The following is a 21422-nucleotide window of genomic DNA, read 5'->3' as shown; positions in this document are numbered from 1 at the left end:
GACCAAGGTCGCCTCACTCTATTGGCTTCTCTCTTCATCAGTTAGTGGAGGTTAGAACATTTAAAAAAATATGTATTCACATGTTTTCTTACCTTATTCGCTCTCAACCACTATTGATTTTTTTTTATATTATTAAATCGAGGTACTAAAATATCGTTCACATTTAAAAAAAACCAACATTTTTATAGCAAACATAAAGATCAAAGTGAAAAAGACAAAAAACAGTTTTGACCGCCAAGCCGAAAATAATTGGCCAAAGCACTAGCGCTAACTGAAAACCAAATTTACAGCAAAACTTCAAAAGACACTGAAAAGCTTAATGCTCAAAGAAACCATCATAAAGATAAAACCATTGGTGTGGTTAGCTACAGAAGTCGGCTCGTTCACTTGTAATGTCAAATCTCAGATGGCAAGTTCAGAAGGCCAAAGGTCCCACCTGTTAACCTGACTACTTACCCGAAAGTTTTTCAAAAGCGGTCAATTCTTCGCTTTGCCGAATGATACCTTCTTAAAGGTACCAAGGCAAATTCCTTATCTGCATTGTAAATAGCGGACATAAATAACGACTACTGTTTTACACAAGTTGTAAGTAGATATTACAAAGTCACCTGGAAAGCAAATTAGCTGATAGTCCCACGCCTAAGACTTTATCCAAATTAATATCGACAAAAAATTAATACCATTGTTTAAGAAAATGGCACAAGTTTGCATTAGAAATAAGCTAACGAAATTAGAAAACGGATCTTTAGACACATATGTATAAATAATATCTCTCTGAACGACTTATATCGGAGATTAAAACAAGCAATGGAACTCTTTATAAGGAACAACTTTAAGCTATACGGGTCATGTACCCAATTCTTTCTTCAGTTAAATAATTTTCTATGCACTGTCGACGAGTTCCTATATGACTTGATTATGAGCTGATAAAATGCGTTATATTTCCGAAGTCGAGATCAGACAATTTGGGTTTTAAAAATCCCAACATAAGTAGAACTCCCATTAAGCTTAATAGGATAACGTTAGATTTTCTCTGAAGGTAGTACACCTTCCACGATATTTCGAAAAGCTGGTTACAGGAAAACTGTACTTTTTCAGCTGGTCACCTTGTGGCACGCACTGTGGATTGGGCCACAGCCACTTGCGTCGAACCAAAGCGAAATCACACAGTTTTTCACGATGTACCATTTTGATACAAAATGTCGCGTACGAGCAGCACAGCAACAACAATAAGAATTAATCGAAATACAATAGCAACAATGCAAGTATAATATTTGTGAGTAGCAAGTTGCGGTGGCAACCCACAGACCTACTAACTGAAATAAATCTTATAAACATTGAATTCATTTGAATTTTTTGTGTTGGCAGCAAATGTGCGACTGTTGCAAGCAGGTACGATGAATACGAACTTTGCAGCAAAGCAACGCTAAGCGCTAGCTAATATTATTAAAAAATCAAATAAAAACCGATTTGAAGAAAAACTTGCCACAAACAGCTACAAGTGAGCGAATAGATACTTATTTATGTGTAAGTATGTATCATAAAAGCTGGTATAATAGTTGTCATCTGTAAGATTATTTGTTGCTGTTGTTTTTGTTGTAAATTCTTCTAAAATTTATGGAAATTATGATTCGGTACTCACTAGGCGATTCAGCACCATGCAACGGACTCTCGCAGTCCACAATCAGCGCCTCGTTATCGGAGTCATCGTGGTGCATAACGGTGGTGGCGCCGGGCACAAATGGTTCCATATTGCTGCCCGTTGCTGTGGCAGCGCTCGTGCTCGGGCTGGACGTGCCCGATGTGGCAGCCACATCGATTGAGTCATCATCATTTGTGGCGCTGGCTTCCAGTTTCGAGCGCTTCATGGCCGGCGAGTCGCCACGGATGGCGGATTCAATGCCGCTACTCGCTGCCGGTATGGTGATGCCACCTGGTTGTGTTTGCTGTAAACGAGAAAAAAATATAAGTAAAGCGTTTTTATGGTCCGACTACGGAAAGTAATGGTGAAAAATTGTTGGTTTTGAAAAAATTTAGCAAATGTTGGCCGAGCAGTGGCACTAAGCTGTAAATAAATTGTTTTCGAAATATTCATATGACTCTGCTCCACTCTGCTGAAACTTCCCAGCACGCGCGTACTAAATGTTTTAAGACCTATTTTCTTAGTACTTACGAGTATCTACACATACACATAATTATTACATATTCATCGATTTTGTTTTTTGTGTGTTTTCATTGAGCAAAATTGTAATTGTAACAATGCTTTCCGCCAATTTGCCTTCTCTAAAAGACTGTTGGAGGCTCTCTGTCATTCATGCCCAGCCAAGCGTGGCTGTTGGTCGCCGTGGAACGTGTCAAAGCATAAGGAGTCGGAACAATGGTCGTTGCAACTATGTATGAGCGCAAAAACGGCATGAAAAGAGTAGGAACGAGTAAGTAATTGACTAACAGAAATAAATATTAGAAAAAATTTAAATGAATTTACAATTATGGAAAACGAAGACTTAAGAGTGGAATGTAGCATAATGTGATAAATAAATTGCTATAACAAAAATGTTGAGTTTACTGAAAGTAAATTTCAATTTAAAATCTGAAATAGGGTAACAATGGCGAAAGTAATTATTTGTTCATTGGGAACGAACTACATATTGACCAAGTTAACATTAAAAAAAAAAAGAAAAAACGTTAACTTCGTTGTGCCAAAGCTATAATAACTTTCACAAAGAAAGAAGTTCATACAAGACTTAATTTTGATCGGTCAGTTTGTATGGCAGCTATGCATATACCTGGAGGTATAGTGGTCAAATATCGGTGGTTCTGACTTCTTGGAGAGAAAAGGACGTGTGCAAATGTCCAGATCGATATCTCGTATATATAGACAGTACATGGCAAAATGGACTTAGCTCATCATGCTGATTATATTGTATATTTTATAGAGTCTCTGACGTTTACTTTTGGGTGTTAGTAACATTGTGACAGACTTAATATAACTTTACTATTTTTCTTTTGCGATGTCGGATTCTACAACCAATTCTCATCGAAAACCATACTTAGCATTCACAACTACTACCAATACTGAAAGTACATTCGAGCGTTATTTTCCAAGGGGATTTCACACATCTTCAATATGAAAACAACGAATATTACGGAACCGCTATCAATAACATTGTATTTGCTTTACTAGAGTGAAAGTTTACTCGAATGCTTGAATTCTTACTAAAGTTTGAGTTGCCAAACAATAGCTATAAAGTTTTGATTGAATAAAGTTCGGACTCAGCATAATTTCTGGCGGGCTTCGAGATAAGTAGGGGAGTGTCTAATGGACTGTTTAGTTTATTTTAAAGTTTGGATTTGGTCGAGCTTTGAATTTGGAATATATAAATTTATATGAGTCAAAGAAACTAAGTGCGGAACTAAAAGCTAATATAAACTGGCCAACTTCCATTAATTATGTATAATATTTATATATTTATTAAAAATGTATAAGTCGCTTTTGCTACTTGATTCATGAAGACAACGACCTCTTTGAAATATATTTAGCTAAAGAGCTTAATTTATATGAAAAAGCAGATTGCATTGGAAGGAGATACGACTAATTATCAACTTCAAATTATCAATATATGTATTTCTCATTTCCGTTGAGTGTTGTCAGCAAATGACCCCTAATGTAAATACTAACCGAAATATAAAATTCTTAGCGAGATATTTTAATGTTAGCATTGATTTATAAATTATTATGTCAAATAAGTTAAGACACTTTAATTGAATGAAGTATATACTGAAAGAAGGAAATACCCTATAGGAAATATTTGTGATTTCTGAAGATCGATTTTTTGGTGAAATAATTTCAATTGCATCAACTGAACCCTTTTTCGACATATTTTTGCAATAGATAGCTCTTGCAGAAAGTAAAAGATTTGGAATTTAGTGGATATTTTTCTTTCAACTTGGGGTTATTTAAGTCCAAAACTGCTTTTGAATTTTCGTTTGTTTATTGTGAATAAAATATCTAAATATAATATAGAAGTATTTTTTATTGTCTTTTTGTAGACCATAATTTCTTGATCTCTGTATTGCCACCAGTTACGAAAGTAGATTTGATTCCATGCGCGATTAGGTCCTCTTTATCAGATTTATTTATTAATTGTAATAAAATCAGTAGACAAGCAAGCCTACAACAAGAGTATGCGCTATATTTCCAACACAGTCCTAACATTAATACATATATAGGTAATATATACCGTGCACTCATTCATGGTCTTGTATTACACAAATAAAAAACACAGAAATATCACAAAGTTCTGTATACAAACGGAAATTTCTGTTGCTTATGATACTTATTCCCTTTGGTATTCATACTTGCCACACAAATGAATATAGCACAGTGACAGACACTCGTTGGCGGTTACCCCAACTTGACTTCGCCATTTGCAGAAACCGTAGAGTCATTGTCAGTTAAAGCGAGTTTATAGTATAATCAGTGTTCCATTGAAGGCACAAAATCATTTACCGAAACGGATGAGTAACAAAAAAAAAAACAAAAAGAAAAGCGATGAAGAAAAACGCTCAAGAATAAGTATCTTAATATAGTATAGATCAGAGTAGAAAAAAATGCTGGTGGAAGTGGAATAAGCAAAACTTGAAACGTTTTCCGGCCAGAACTAAAAAGGGGTATATATGGTAAACATGATTTAAAAAGAAGCAAGGGCAGACAATACATATAAAAGAACAAATAGCAGATTTACAGGTAAAAAGAGTTTAAAAGCAATTAAAATGAAAAGCTCCCCAGTGGCAAAAGGAGTGCAAAAGTGACCAAAAAATATCTACATATTAACATATTACGTTCGGAATTAATTATGTAACATAGCGAAATATCTATATCAAGGTGTTAGTGGTAATCATAATTTTCACAAAATCGCAACCTTACTTAATGATGCTGTGTTTTAACTTTTATAAAATCAAATAATTTACTGTCAAAAATAAATATTTAAAATTGTAACTTTTCATGTCACTTTTGTAAGCGCTTATATAGAGCAGTGTGTGATATTTGAAATATTTCTTTGGTTGGAAAACAAAGTCAAGTCCTGAAATATAAAAATTCAAAGAATAAAAATATGTAGTCAGTTTTGGTAAGGAAAGATGTGGAAACCTCCTATCTGGATGGTAATATCACAAAACGCTTCAGAGCCTCGAGAATATGGCATAAAGTAATTATTTGTTCATTGGAGATGAACTATTTATTGATCTTTTAAAAGAAAGAAGAAATGCGTTAGTTTCAGGTCAATAAATAACATTATATGTAATCGTTTTCTTTACCGACTTGGCGTTTGTTTTTTGCCCGAAATTACGGTGAGTAATGAATGAATTAATTTTTTGATGATATTTGAAGCCTTTCTGACAATCCTTACGCTTTGTAACCTCGTTTGAGTATACAATTTTATTATGTTTACTTCATTTTTACAATACCTAAATAGTTCAAATTGAGAGAGATACATTTTCATCGAAAACATTACTTAACCTTTAAAATTACAACAAAACTGGGAGTAAATTCGAGCCTTATTTTTCCAAGGTGATTACATACATTGTGAATATGAAATGAGCGGCACTACGGAACCGCTACTAAAGACTTAATCTTTGCTTTGCCAGAAGATGACTGGAGTTGAATTCTTAAAGATCTGCTTCCGAAAACCCTATGTGAAAGGCCCTAATAAGTTACTAAAATTTTGTTTGAAATTATGATAATTTGTATATTCACTAATATTTGCGATAATTTAAAGTGTTTCGTGACTTGAGTGAGAATACTAATGCAACATTCGCTAAAATTAGAGTAAAGAATATCGAAAGAGAACTTCTCCTTGCTATTTCATGGAAATCCTTATAACTTGTTGCAAAAACGGTGCATGGCTCTGTAAAACACTAAAAAGCATAATAAGTGTTAGAATACGAGATGAAGACTACAAAAAGCGGGTGCAACCGAAGAAGTGGTCTACGCACTCTGAAGTGATACATATTGAAGTGTGTTGTTTCCCTGCAGTTATTTACACTATTTGCGAATCACGTGACCATGACGTTGGCATTGTCTGTGAAGGGGTTCGGAAGAAATGATAATAAAAAAGAGAGCAAAACATGAACAAGTGCAGCAATCGACAAAGCAGTTGCATGTACATTTTATATTCATTAAAAGCTAAAGCGGAAAATGAAGAATGAATCGAAGCAGCAGAACAACAGTAAATAATAATAGTAATAAAGTCGGAAGAACGTCTTCAGACACAGATGAAATTGTTAAGCGAAATTGTACTTGAATTAAGCTGCCAGAAGTGCGATATAATAGCAGCTTAGAAAGAAAATGGAAGCAAAAGAGAGTGCGTTGGTAAATAACCATTTCTAACGACGCCACGCGGTGTTGCAAGTCGAAGCATAGGCAAGTACATTGGACCACCGAGAGCCGTGCGCGCCACTTAAGTAGCACTATGACATTGCAAGTGCAACACTTCGTATTGTTGCACAATGATGGCATTCGTTGCGCATGCGCCACATTACTTTTCACCGCTTTAATGCTATTAACATTATCACAGTGCTGCGATCGTGGCAAGTGGAAAGTAAGTGGGTACCATTGCTAACACTGCGCTACGCTTACGGTCTGCTCTTAGACATACATACACATACATATGCATAAATGCAACTATTTAGCTAGATTACAGTTTTTAAAGCGTTCAGATTGATTTGGAGATAGCCACTGCATGTGGGCTGCAAGCGTTTAAACTCGCGCTGCCTTCTACCCAGTCCAAAGCGACCATTTAAAGTGTGCGTAGTTCCATTTCAATTTACTTGTTATATATTTTTATAAGTGACTTTTGGTACGCACCTTATTTGGATTGCGTTGGCGTTTCTTATCGTTGCTTACACCGGGTACATCTCTATTTTGGCTAGTGGATGGCGCATCCGGATCAACTTTTTGGCGATCTGCAAGAGAAAATGAGAAATAGTTAAAAAGGTAATTCAATTTTTGCATGTAGTTTTAGAGTAATTCACTTTAATTTGCTTAATGTGGGGTAAATGATAAAGGAGAGACAATTAAATAATTGGTGGAAATGAGAAAATCTAGACACTAGGTGAACATCTTAATCTTTAGATACTTTATCACAATAAATGGAGATTGATCGTGACTGGATCTATTGTAGGGTAATTGTAGCAGGTATAAGATTAAGCCGAAGAGGTCAAAACACCGCACTCTCCGGAACATAATTCACTCCTCAACACCTTCATCGACTCTTTCTCAGTGAATGGCGTCCTTGCATTCGAAACACAAACCATCGCAGATCGTGAGCTCGGGGTGCCACGTGAAACCAGAGTGAACCAGCGCAACTTTGTTCTGGATACTGTAGCAGGTTAAACTCCTAATTATAAAGAATAGACCCCAACATAAAAAACATTCGTCCTGTGTGCAAAAAGTCTCCGAATTACACTAACCACTCACTTAATACCGCTCTTCCTAGGGTCCGACGGAGTCGAAACAGGCCGTTTCTTGGACCTACCACCAAGTGATTTCGATGACAGTTGATTTTTGCTATTATCCCAAATAGGTGCTTAGGTACTCGCTACAACAACAAAAACCACTAAAAGCACCATTAGATTAGATTGGTCGCTAAAGACGACAACGTCCGAACAATCAACCGCGGTGCGAACCTATAAAATCCGGTTAAATTCTGGCAAATGTTGTTGTTGCCGGGTGAAAGCATTACTTGCACAATTTGCAGGAGGGTTCCGAGTTCACAGTCTCTGGCGGTTTCCATTCTGGTTAAGTAAAAATATAGTGGTAATGAACAATACTTGCGGTCTATGAACCCGGCTGTCCCGGGAGTTCCTACTCGTACATATCCTACTTGTGATCAATTGTCAGACCACCAGATTTTTGGAAGAGCTCTGATTATTGTTGTGTGAGTCTTAACTGCTGCTTGCGCCTTAAACCCAAACACCTAAAACTTTTGTTATTTTTGAACTAGCCATTTTTGGAACTATTCTGAGGCATTTTGAAATGTCAAGAGCCGCTACAAAGAGCTGAATATTATCAGGACTCTGAAAAATCTGCAAGAGAGATCCCACATTTCTGATAACATAGAAGCACCGAAAATATTGTGAATTGATATACATATTTAGAAGTCTACTACCTAACCTCATAAAGGTTGGCAAATTTTCGATGATGTAAAGATCGTCTGATCCTTTCCTCGAGTGGGCCGCTAGTACTAAAATCTAATCGGAAATATAGTCACTTTATGGTATCTAAAATGCTTAAATCTTCCATCAAGCTTATCTTTCGGAATTGTGGAAAATTGATGAAAAGAAATGAGACATTACAATTCATGGAACCTAAACCTTTCGTAAACTCGTAAAAAGAGCAGCAGAGATTAAACCAAATCTGTTATAACTCGGTACTAAATCACATTCTATGCATCCGACGAGGGTTCAAACTTGTTTACCACTTTCTACTACTCAGCTCAGAAAAAAAAAATTAAAAATTTCACCAAACCAGTTAAAATGATTAAGTTGTGGTTGTACAAAATCTGGAGTGATCGCATATATGGTCATATCTGATGATACAGATTTGATTTGATGACAGAAGAAATGAATGTTGCTTTTAAACAGTGAAGGTTAGACAAATAAATTCTCGCGGAAGTTTATGAATGGTACTTACACTTTAATTCGATTTCTTCATCATCCAACAACAATGAGACCACTTCCTTTGGCTTGAGGGTATCGGGTTTGAAGTTGCCACCACTTATGACCATACGTTGGATCTGTAAATTGAAAAGTAATACAAATATAATATGAAAATATTGAATAACAATGAATGATAAATAGTTCCAGGCAATTTATTTAAACTATTCGATCGACAAATAGCAGAAAAAAATTAGGTTATTTTAAAAACCATGCATGCGTGTAATTTATTACTGAGAGAACATCAAGTTCTCTTTTCAATTCGATATCGAAAGACAATTCTGAATATTTAAAGACTGTATGAAAACCGGCTTACATTCTACAACCAAAGCGCCTACCCCATTTCCAACATATACCTATAAACATATAATTTCCATAAAAAAATGAGCAACTCCTACAAAAGCAAAACCAAAAACTCTGAAACTCTACTCGCTTAATGGAGGAAGGCGTAACAGCGGTATCGTCTTCGACAACATTTAAATTGAATAATTAGTTTCCGGTGCGGGAAACTGAAAAACAAAACTACAGCTTAATGCAACAACAACGGCTGCAACAAGAATACCGAATAGAATGAATGAACAACAGCAACGCTCACAATATAAAGCGACAACATTTTATGAAAGATAAGCAGATCATTTTACTACTGATCGCACAAATGAACGCAAGCCGTGTTGCTTGCAACCAAAATCTATGGTAAACACATGTGCTACACAACAAACACAACTAGCTATTGTGGCACGAAGCGGAAGAAGGGGCTAGTGGCGACACGCTAAAACGCACGTGCCACGCAAGACAATGAATGCGGGCGCGCACATCCCGCAGCCCGACAAACTGCAATCATGTAAGTATGTATGGAGGCAAGTGTGTCTCTTAAGTGATTTCAATTGTTTTTGTGCACTGGCAATTTGAAACGTTTTGCGGTTACCAAAAGGGAACTAAGTGGCAAATATATACAAGAGTATAAGTGGCAAGTTGTGGGCACCGATCGCAAGTGCCTAATACTTTAATTCGTTCGTATAATGTTTACAGCGAAAAAAGCAGCACTCACCTCACTCTTTTCCCGCGCACGCTGCAAGATTCGCTCTTCAATGGTGCCCTTGCAGATAAGCCGGTAAACAGTCACCTGTTTGGTTTGTCCAAGGCGATGCGCACGATCCATGGCCTGCTGATCGACGGTCGGATTCCAGTCGGAGTCATAGAAAATCACCTGGAATTAAGAAATATGATTTAATATAATTTTAAAATACAGTGTCTTAGTTAAAATGAAACAAATATTGTATAGAGTAAAATTATATTTTAGTTTCTAATAAATGTTTTTATTAAGGATTTCTAAATAATCTACAAAATATTTAAATGACAAAGTGGTGTAGATTTTAAAGCAAATCAGTATTTATTAATTCTCCTTGTTATAGGCAACGTTTTGTTGTAGAGCAATTATGCTGCCTACATTTAGGATGATGTCTAACGAACTGAATGTCATTTAGAATACTAAATCTATGAAAAACATTGATTCATTCTCAGAATTATGAACCGCCGAAACGTCGGTATGAATGATCGTTTATGTTATCTATAACGCGTAACAACGTTCATAAGGTAAATTCTGATCGAAAAACAACCATTGCCTTATAGTTCTGTTTTATCCAATCTGCCTCATACCAAGGACCAACTACGATCCACTTTAGAAATGACGATAAATATAAAACATTGAGTCACAATATCATTAAAATTACAGCTATTAATAGCGGCATCACACTCTCCCCTGGCATTATTGGAGACAAGGAGCCGCCTTGCGAAGTTAACTACAAAGGAGTTACAACAAAACCAACGGAATTGATGTCCTTTCGAAAAAGTCAGAGGCAATAAAAAATACGCGCGAGTAAATAAAATTTCCACTAAATCACTTGTCAATTAGCAGCAACTTATGCCAACAAATGCCACCACTTACAAATGCAGACAGTTTAAAAGAGAAATAAAAAACACAAATTAAATATGTGGAAATGGCAAAGAAATGTGAAATTATTGCAAGAAGATATATGTATATTTGCAAGCAGTGTAAGCTCAGTAGACGCCACAATTGGCACTTCTAACGCCAGAGAGTTTACTCAACGGCTGGATGAGCTGCCAGTGGATTCGGCTCCAGCTGGCACTGGCCACTGCTGTTGGTAATGCAAGCCGTTTGTGATTTATGCATGAACACTTGCAGAATAATTTATCAATGTCAATGGCAAAACCGCTGCCAACCCAGGCAGAGTGCAATCTTTGCAGCCAAAACGCTCGTACGTAGGCGGCAAGGCGCAAGTAGCCTGCGTTAGGGGGCGGCTAAACGGCGAGACAAAGCGTGGAGTAAATATTAGTTGATTGTGTGGTAAAACATGTGTTTCCACAGGCATATATACATACAAACCAAATTTATGTGACAAAGTGTGCTAGAATGTACATACGTCGAATGGGGAAAGTGGTAGGAAGGGAAGTGAAGCGTATTTATTTTAAGAAGTTTAAGAGCGGTCACTTCAAACGCATCAGGAAGTACTATTAAATGACGATAAACACACATACAAGTTGAACTGTACATTATTAGACGCAGCTCTGATCGATACTGATTTTTATCACATTACTCACAAAAAAAATTAAATAAAAAATGTAACTTAATATTCCGATTCGTCGCCAGCGTATAAATAACAGATTTGGCTTAAACTGAAGATAAATTGTTTGTGAAAAATCTAAGGCGCTTAGGATAACATTTCTATTTACAAATATTCTAAATTAAAAAGATTGCTTCTTCGGCGAAATGTTTCCAGAGTTAATTGTGGGAAATTATATAAGAATAATTCCATGCACATTTTCAGTGAATAAAATATTAAGTTGAGATAAGCTGTGTTCAGCAATGTACTACATGTAGTATGTTCGAGAAAATATTTAAACTAAATTTTACTAAAATAACTGACACATTGGCCGATGTATTCAGCATAAAGAACAAACTAGATACAAGACACATAAGTAAAACAAATATTATTTTCTGAAGTACGAAGAAGGGGCAAAGGTAATACATGTTCGGATTTCATCCTTTTTTGACACTAAATCACAGTATCTTATATATGTAAGAAATGTGCCGCACCTTGCAGTCACTGTAGCTGCAAAGTTTTATGCCGATATCTCTTATGGAGTTAGATTTATATATTGTAGAGTGAAGAGATCTTATGAAATTTCTAACAGTAACATAAAGATAGCAGAAAATTCTATATACCGATTTGATGCCAATTGGTCGAATAGTTACTGACCAATGAGATTTCGCATATTATATAAGTAAACCTACTGTACTATATCTAGTTCCCCTGCGGGTTTGGGGAAAGAATATGCCCGCGGCAAGGCATGCCTGTCGTAAAAGGCGACTAAAAGCCAATATGCACTATGACTGTTATTATATTCTTTGCCCAGTAATATCAGCATAGTATATGGAGTGATAGTGCTATAATACTCAGCTTGAACTGATATTAGAAACACTTTAAATGAAAAAGCAAATAAAAAGACATTTGAAGTTCAAGCGACAAATGTCACCAGTCATTTGAGTAATGGGGAGCTCAACTGGCAGTAGTTTAGGCTACGCAGTCTGACCGGAGACTTTCCGGTACCACGGGGAGCAGAAAGCCCTTGGACTTCTGTTCAATCTGCTCATTGGGTTCGGCCCTTTGGGGAGTATCGTGGTGGCTGTGGTTTAAACCTAAATGCTGGAAGAACTGAATTTTCAGTTCGAAAAAAAGAAGTTACACAAGTAACTGGGTGCCGTACCCGAAAACGGAAGAGGTTTTAGGTCGGCCTCGAATCATACCAAGATGGTAGTGTGGACCCAGACACACTGCCACTGGTATCCAAATAAATACTTGCATAAGCTCGTTTTGTTTGGGGCGCTGATCAACGCATTGTATTGATCCGTTGTGTTTTGAACACCGTGAGGTAAGGCCGTCGCCGGCAGGTACTCACGTAAATCTACAACGAAAGTTGTACTATATCTAGCTCCTAAAACGCTTGGGATTCTTCAGTAGCTACATGTTTAACATAAAAAAATAATGTCCAAGCCGCCTTCAAAGCGGCTAATTTTTAGAGTAAAAAATCATGAATGCGACATTAGAGAGAAAACGGAAGCGCACTAGAGCAAGTAGAGAAATTTGAGATGATTGCAGCATAACAATTTCACAATATTGCTAAGTGCCGTTTCAGACAGGGACGCAAAAGAGTCTCATACCAGTTTATTGTGGGCGAGGGGACGACGAGGAAAGACGAAGGGACCGTGCCACTCGTGTTCGGGTGGCACGCTTTGTGTTCTTGTTCGTAACAGCTCGCTGCTACCCTTTTCAGCATTCCTTTTCACTTTCAAATCCTTTGAATGGTTGCAAGAGCGCTCGGTTTCAAATGAATTCGATCGCAAATTTGAGTTCTGTTATCTATTTTTGTATGTAATATGCAAATATGTATGCATAGAATAATAGAAATATTATGACAAATTGTAAATAAGGAGAAAATTAAGATATAGATTATGGAGTAAAGAAATTATGAATTTTTAATACGCAGTAAAGAAATTATGAGTTTTTAATACTTAAAGATTAGGAAATTGCTATTATAAATTTGGCCTTGAAAATATTAGTTGCGGATATTCAATACATTCTTGTGGATTAGGGAATTCCCGTCTTTAGTATTTTTTTGAAACTATTTAGCGGGTAGGTACTTGTATTATGCATATTGTTCTACCATATTCATGGTAATTCATTGCAAGCAAAATGTGTGACCATCATCTCAACATACAAATGAAATACGCAGCATGCAGTGTTGCGCGGTGTTGCGCAGTCGAACCGCACAAATATTTACGAACATTTTGTGAAAAGGAATGCAGAAAAACTAGACTCGAGTTGCTGGACTCTTTTTGACCGTGTGAATGCCCAGAGCGACACCAAAAGAAAATTTGAAAAAGATCAGACTCTTTTGCATCCCTCTCTGAAACGGCACTAACATATGTATATTGATGTTGAAATGCTTGTTTTGCATGCAGATACTCAATAGGTATGCATGTATGTATATTATAAGTAGTTATGTATATGTATCTACTTCCTTGCAACAAGCCTTTTGAAAATTCGCTTAATCCCTCACTTCATGCGAGCTGTAAGTACTCCGACACTTTGTAGTAGCATTACTTCCGCTTCATAATAGCCAAATGTGTGTGTGCGTGGCTGTATATGTGTGAGTGCCAGTGTTCACTTTAAAGGGTTGTAATGATTTAATAATATTTTAATATTCAATAAACGTTCAATGAGATCTTAGAGAAATTTATTTTTTGTTCGTTACTTGCACTTCCTGTTGCTCTTTATATCTTGCTGGATTTCCTTAGAAATTCTAGTTTTCCTTTATTATCAGTTACACATATAATTAGTTACAAGACGCCTCAATTCGGCAGATTTGATTTTCTTTCGCATTGCAAGCCGTGTTTTGCATGCTTAAACACGTGTTCTTCGTTTGCTTTAGATTCACGTAGAGCGGCAGCATTTGAAGTACTGAAGTGTGCATTACAGATTACATTATTGTTCAGCGCATTACGCAGACTTCCGTTCGAAATGGTCTCCAAATCAAATCTAATCAAATAAGGATTTATGCAAATGTATGACAAAAAAAAAGCATTGCATGCAAAGGTTTGCTCATTTTTTTCCCACAACGATCATTTGAAATATATTTCAGTCCTAAGGAGAAATTAATATCTTAATCCTCTAAACTAGTACTCAGCTATATGTCAAAGGTATTTGATTTGATTTTAAGCTTTATGGCAAGTATATCGAGTGGATCATGCATAATAAGAACAAGATCTGACGAGAATCAATTCAAACAGTCATAGTTTAAAACAGTTTTCCTTTACTGCAAGACCTGACTCTCTCCCAGCATTTAATCAGCTTCATTTAACCTCATCTGTACAAGTTCAAAAAACAGCTATAATTACAAAGTTCGTGTCTGCTAAAAGAGAAACATGTAATCATAGAATAACTGTATCGAAAACTCCCGAAAACATCGAAGAAATATTTCCTTTTCAGAAATAAATATATAAATGGTTCCCAATTTGATATCTAAAATACTTAAATTTTTCTGTAACCATTGGAGAATCATATTCTTGTTTAAGAGATGAGAGAAAATGTTACTAATATACAAAAAGAAAGTCCGCATTGTGAAAACATTTTGGTTCTCCAGTCGAAGTACTTTTAGAAAATGACGTAGGATTTGAGAAACACGTTATTCTCAACTTGAGCCCTAACCTTTCTTAAGACTTAATATTGTTTTGAGTTCCCACTAATTCTAGTTAACATTGCGTCTTTTCGAAGAATGAGTATATTGGGAGAAGTCCATTCAATACGAACACACGCTGCTTAAAGATTTATGAGCATCGAAAAATTTCAAAACTTCAACTCACAGCTTTTTTAATACATGGTAACTGTAACTTTCTATATGGACGTTTTTACAGCAGGCTTCTTCCAAACTGAGCGGTCTCAATCTCTATTTTGTGGGATTTAACAATTGGAGTTTTAATCCAAAAAAGATTATAAGATTTTTTGGAAAACGATTCATAGGTATATTTTTTTAGGAATTTTTTATTCACATTTAGATTGGCATGTTATCGAGTTACGTATAATGTTGCGTTAGCACGGAAAGTTGTTGACGAAATTCTTCGGCGATGCCCGACTTCACCCGATTGATATTTGTTGATTTTCCCCATGAAATGTCGAGGACTCTGAAATTTACCCGCTCAGAAGTAGCGCATTAGGTAATCCTCTAAACCTATCACCTAAAACTAAAACAGATTTAGAAATATTGAAACTGGAACTGGAAAAGAAACCAAATACTCCACTTAAGTGTCTTAACGAAAATAGTTTCGTACCTTTTTGACAAATTGTCAGTGTAATTTTCAGAGTAACTTTCTGAAAAAGGAAAATATTCAAGAAAGGTTCATAAAACCGGCTACTAAGGACTATACATACATACATTTAAACAACACGGTATACCGGAATAAACAATTGAAAAACCCACTCCTATATACCATAGCTAACAATTGCTAGTATCGAAGCTAATAGAAAATAGATAACTGTTTAGATAACCTAATTGATATCAACAATGATTATTTTAATCTAATGTCCAACAATTTAAGTGTGTGGAACCACTTATAGTCACGTATCAAGTACACGTCGCACTACCCGTTATTAAGCAGTACCATATCTTATAAAAAAGTGATAAGAAATAGTAAGAGATTATTATAAGCTACTATAGAACTTGAATTTATGAAGTGTTAAGTTATTTTAAAGTCAAATAAGGCAGACATTTTTGTTAAAATCACTTGGAATGTGATCAATTAGTTAATCAGCATGCGCAACTATAAACTCCGTGATTAAGAGGTGAAGGATAAGTGGTGTTTAACAAGCTAACAACGAGTCTTCCCACAAAGATTGGTATTTTAGTAGACAACATTTAGGGTCCTAGCTATGCACACAACTACAATGGCAATACTGGCTTAACCGAAAGTGTGGTTCAATCCAGAAACCGTTCCCACGACAGCTGGAGCGATGTAACCAGAACGGATCTGAATTATAACTGGTAAAGGACTGTCAACTCAACAGCATCCTCATAACTACTTAGGAAACCTTTTTAGCCGCTACAATAATCAGCCTAGAAACATTGACTTTTTTCATAAAACTCCTGAATTATCGCTAACTATTTGGGGAAATATAAAAGTCAGACATGAAGACTGACAACTTAGTCCCAATTTTTTTGTAGAGGCAGGGCGAAATTTATATACTGCAGAATGCTATACTGCAATCAATAGTTTTCGCGACAGGTTCGGTAATCGTATCATCGGCACAGTAAACTCTACATTTCAGTACAGTTTAATGGATCATTGTGTATTGCCGCGGGGAACGGAACAATGCGAACAATACACTCTACTAGTCAGGAATATAAAGGGAGACATCTATTAGATTTATCCAAAAATCTTCACGAAATGTCTCGAGAACTTTGTAAATGGTACAAAAAACGTCCCGAAATAGTCGAGAAAGGACATTAATAAATTAGTATACCGTTAGAAATAAAATTTGTTTTTAGATCTTAAAAGAAACAGTTATATGAATCACCCTGTATGTGCATATACTTAGTCTAATATGATATGGCTGAAATGACTAGATTAATTAATGAGAAATAAATTACGAATAAAGGCCACAGTAAATGCAAACATGCTAGACTAAGTGAGACTTTGAATACGTTAGACGTTGCTTCTAGCTGAAATAGTGTGCTAAAACGCCACATGAATGCGATTAGCAGGGCACTTGAGCATGGGAAATACGTAAAACAAAATCGGCACAATTTGGTGATAAGATGTAATGTATGCCATAAATAATATACCGTTAACTGAGTTAGTCTAAGTACAAGCTCATAACGGCAAGAATAAAACTTAAGTAGTCGTATCGCGACAACGGCGGAGGGCAGACAAAAAAAGAAGAAATGAGTTGGGCACGAGGATTTACAGTCTTGGCCGTGGTGTTTGCCTTGATCAGCGTCGTTACAGCGACTAAGGACGAAACAATTTTCGAGCGTACCTTTAGACAGCTGCATCAGGAACCGCCACCACCTGAGCCGGCGACGCAGAATCGCGCCAATATAGAGTATTTGGAGATCGAACAAAAGTTGGATAATTTCAATGAAACCGAAACACGCACATGGCAAATGGTGGGGGAGCACAGTTAAGAATGTATTGGGAAGTTCTTAAGCATATTTTTTCTTGTCGTTCCACAGCGTTATATAGCGAATGATGAATTCTACATGCAGGGCAGTCCCTTTTTCATATTTGTCGGCGGTGAATGGGAAATAACCCCTGGTTATGTCACGGGCGGACACTTCTATGACTTGGCCGAAGAGCATAATGGTTATCTTTTCTACACCGAACACCGTTACTACGGCCAAAGCTATCCGACAAGGTGGGTAGTAGTTCGAGATGGAGAACGCACAATATGGATATAAAATCCATGTTATGAGAAGAAATTGGAGATATACATATATTTAACAACATATTTTATTTCTATCCTTTCAGTAATATGGACAATGAGAACATCCGATACCTAGACGTACGTCAAGCTTTGGCAGATTTGGCGCATTTCATTGAGCATATGCGTGCAACCATACCCGGCGCTGCCAATTCGAAGGTTATACTCGCCGGTGGATCCTATTCGGCTACAATGGTGACATGGTTCAAGAAATTGTATCCTGAGTTGGCGACAGGTGCTTGGGCTTCGAGTGCGCCACTCTTTGCTAAGATCAATTTTTACGGTAAGTAAAGTAGATGTAAAATTAATAACAATTATAAATACGTGGTAGATATAAGTTAGAAAACCGTGTGCAGTCTTGACAGACCCTCAAATTTTTCATTTATGGCCATTTCCACTAGCAGCTACTACAACAAGAAGTTAAGGAGCTTCTTTAATTTTTAACTGAATTTTTTTACTTTGCCATAGAATATAAGGAGGTTACCGGCCAGTCCATTCGCTTAGTCGGTGGCGAAGGCTGTTATAACCGAATTCAAAATGGTATTGCCGAAATGGAGAGATTGTTCGCTAACAAACGAGGTGCCGAAGTGAAAGCAATACTGAAACTTTGCGCCGCTTTCGATGAGTACAACGATTTGGACTTGTGGACCTTGTTCAGCGAGATTTCCGATATTTTTGCAGGCGTTGTGCAGACACACAAGTGAGTGCCGAGATGGCAAGAGGAATAAATAAATTTATATAATTGCTTTGCGAACGTTCACTTTCCCCCTTACCCCACTTAGCACTGGCCAAATCGAACGTGTCTGCAGTAAAATTATGGAAGGCGAAACTGATATAAGCGGTGTTGCTGGGTATTTATTAACGCAATTCGGTAGTGCTTCTTGCAATCAACTAACCTATAAAGCCATTATAGCCACCATGATGGACTCCACCTTCGATGATAACATAAGTAAATAGTGTAAAGCAACATTATCCCAACTTATTTTTAATGGCAATTGATTTGCTTCCAGTGCGTCAGTGGGTTTATCAGACCTGCAATGAGTTCGGTTGGTATCAGACGTCCAGATCTACGCAACAACCTTTCGGCACTAAATTCCCTGTGGATCTCTACTTGCAAATGTGTGAGGATATCTACGGCGAACGCTTCTCCATCGAATACATAGTCCAACAGGTGGCGGCCACCAATCAACTCTTCGGTGGATTGGAACCAAATGTCGAGAATGTTTACTTTACACACGGTCAACTGGATCCATGGCGCGCAATGGGCATACAGAATGCCACCGAGGCAACGATTGTACCGCGTAAGTGTTGAAAATTATTACTTTTACTTTTCTGGAATACCTTTTGATAATTACATATTTTTATGGCTTTCTCGCAGTTTATGCGCATTGCAAAGATTTACGCTCGATCAGCGATAGTGACAGCGCCGAAATGCGTGCGTCAAAGGAAAAATTCGCCCAGTTGGTGCGCGAATGGATCGGCAGCACTGATAACGGTAGCGATAGCGTGGCTAATAAAGCGAAAACCTATTTGAGCAAATAACGTAATTAATTGTAGTATTTTAAAAACATTGTTAGTTAACGGATTCATTGCCGGCGGCGTGTGCCAATAAAATTGAAAACAATGAAACTGAGTTTTTGTTTAATTTATGGTTAAGATAACACTATAGGTACATATAATATATTCGAAAATACCGGCACTATTTTTTACTCTTGCAACATGTAGCTGCAGAGTATAATAGTTTTGTTCACCTAACGGTTGTTTGTGTCACCTAAAAATAATCGACTTAGAATTTCGAGTGATTGTCTGTCTGTCCGTCCGTCTGTACAAGCGATAACTTGAGACAATTGGATGAAAGTTGCTACATATGTTTCTTGGCACCCTAGATAGGTCGGTATTGCAGATGGGGGTAATCGGACCACAGCCGCGCCCACAAAACGCCATTAAACCAAAACCTATAAAGTATCATACCTAAGCACTAAATTAGCATAATAATTTGGTACAGAGGATCGCAATAGCAAGGGTCACCTGTTGGCAAACACTTTTTAAAAGTGGGCATGGTCCCGCCTCCTAAATGGTTTAATGTACATCTCTTCCAAACCGTTAAATCTAACTGAAAAATCACATAATAACCACGCCTACTCTCCATATAAAGGTTATGTTGAAAACTACTTAAAGCGCAATAACTCACTAAATAAATACGCTACAAGCATTAAATTTCACAAACAAGATGATGGAAAAGAGTTTTATAGGAGCAAGTGTAAAAATTAGACAATAGACGTGGCATTTTTAGGTCGCCCTTTAATTAAATTTGGTATTATTACTCAACCATTCCTATCATACACTGTGAAAATGGGAGAAATCGGACTACAACCACGCCTACTTCCATATAACCCAACTTTGAATTCAATCTGATTCTTTCACTACCATTATACAAATCGAGCACCAATTAATATATCGGAATAAAACTTTGCACAAGTAGTGCCCTTAAGGTATTTATTCTTGTGCCCAAAAATTGTCGGGATCGGTCTATAACTTTTCACAGACACAGATACCAAATATCTGGAACCCAGCGGATTTGGCTGATTTTTTACCGAACAAATCGGTCAACTTCTGAGTTATAGAATTGTATGTCCTTTTCAAAAATATGTACATATTATATAGGTATACAGGTCTTTTCAAAGGTCTTAGGTCTTTAATATATAATCTTATACCATGTACGCAGCAATAATTTATTTACTGATTTTATCGAAATAAAAATTTTAAACAGTTGGCAACACTCCCAGAAAAATGTTTTTAACTGCGCTGCAGTATAATAGCAGCTCAAACTTCAGTGCTCCTAACTCAGGCCTACTGATGCGTCTATTATTGTATAGACGTCTGCAGCAATCTACCTTCAAGCTGATGAAACAACTGACAGCGTTTAGTCCAATCAGATTGATGGAATAAAAGAGTAGCTAAAATCAGCTTGTCGATTAACTCGGGTAGTATGTACCATATGTAGCTATCATACACCATGAAACTCAGAGTTAACATAAGCGCAATAAGAATATTATATTCAGTCACATTTTTGAGATTTTATAATCAATATGAGCATTCAGGAATAATCAACGGATTTATTAGTATCGACATTAATAATGGTTTCCAAGGTGATTGTTTGAACTTCGTGTACATTCGCTATTAGTTCCATGAAACCGAAGACATAAATAAAATCTTGTTGTACCCTACATTTTCATTTCACGAGGTATCTTCAAGAAATTTGACATGGATTTTTGTCTAAGGTTATGATGCAATCTCCAAAAAAATTGTACAGGTTCAGATCGGATTACTATAGCATATAGCTATATTATTACTATAGCATATAAACTGATTGTTCAAAATCAAGCTCTTCTATTGTATTTGCGAAGGGTATTATAGCTTCGGTGCAACTGAAGTAGACGTTTTTTCTTGTTTTTAGTATAGACATCATGTAAAGCTGCTTTAAATTTAAACAACTGACCTTTTAAGATTTGAAAAGTTCGAGAAAAATATCAAATCTGCACCGACACGATCCGATCGGTTCCAACTTCTCTAGTTTGAAATACATCGGAAAAATCAAGCGTAATGACAATATAATCTGTCTTAAGATCGAAATTCGCACCGACAACCAGC

At 36.6% G+C, this 21422-nt stretch overlaps 2 protein-coding genes and 1 long non-coding RNA gene across 7 annotated transcripts in view; 2 read left to right on the top strand and 1 right to left on the bottom strand.

Moving 5' to 3' along the window:
- Ino80 (chromatin-remodeling ATPase INO80) overlaps nt 1–21422 on the bottom strand; it is a 68395-nt gene that overhangs the window by 33998 nt on the left and 12975 nt on the right. For both annotated transcript variants that reach the window (XM_014240645.3, XM_070107195.1), the window contains exons 11-14: nt 9764–9922; nt 8693–8795; nt 6866–6963; nt 1643–1946 (exon numbers count right to left, since the gene is read on the bottom strand). In XM_014240645.3, the coding sequence (XP_014096120.2) occupies nt 1643–1946; nt 6866–6963; nt 8693–8795; nt 9764–9922 (664 nt within the window). The remainder of the gene's footprint in view (nt 1–1642; nt 1947–6865; nt 6964–8692; nt 8796–9763; nt 9923–21422) is intronic.
- On the top strand, nt 5028–7931 carry LOC138856342 (uncharacterized). 4 transcript variants are annotated; one of them, XR_011395548.1, is made up of 4 exons: nt 5028–5207; nt 5274–5349; nt 5475–6994; nt 7497–7931. It is a non-coding gene; the product is annotated as an uncharacterized lncRNA (long non-coding RNA). The 4 variants fall into 4 exon arrangements; XR_011395549.1 differs by having other exon boundaries at nt 5256–5349; XR_011395547.1 differs by having other exon boundaries at nt 5028–5349; nt 7758–7931.
- LOC106621692 (putative serine protease K12H4.7) lies at nt 17172–19404 on the top strand. Its single transcript, XM_014240646.3, has 7 exons — nt 17172–17457; nt 17524–17705; nt 17819–18054; nt 18240–18471; nt 18554–18720; nt 18782–19072; nt 19150–19404. The coding sequence occupies exons 1-7, from the start codon at nt 17233–17235 to the stop codon at nt 19311–19313; spliced, it is 1497 nt and encodes a 498-aa protein (XP_014096121.1). The 5' UTR covers nt 17172–17232; the 3' UTR covers nt 19314–19404.

This window comes from Bactrocera oleae, chromosome 2, assembly GCF_042242935.1.
Source record: "Bactrocera oleae isolate idBacOlea1 chromosome 2, idBacOlea1, whole genome shotgun sequence".
In the NCBI taxonomy this organism is placed as follows: Eukaryota; Metazoa; Arthropoda; class Insecta; order Diptera; family Tephritidae; genus Bactrocera; species Bactrocera oleae.
Note: the sequence above shows the minus strand (reverse complement) of the source record. Positions and strands in the feature narration are given on the sequence as shown.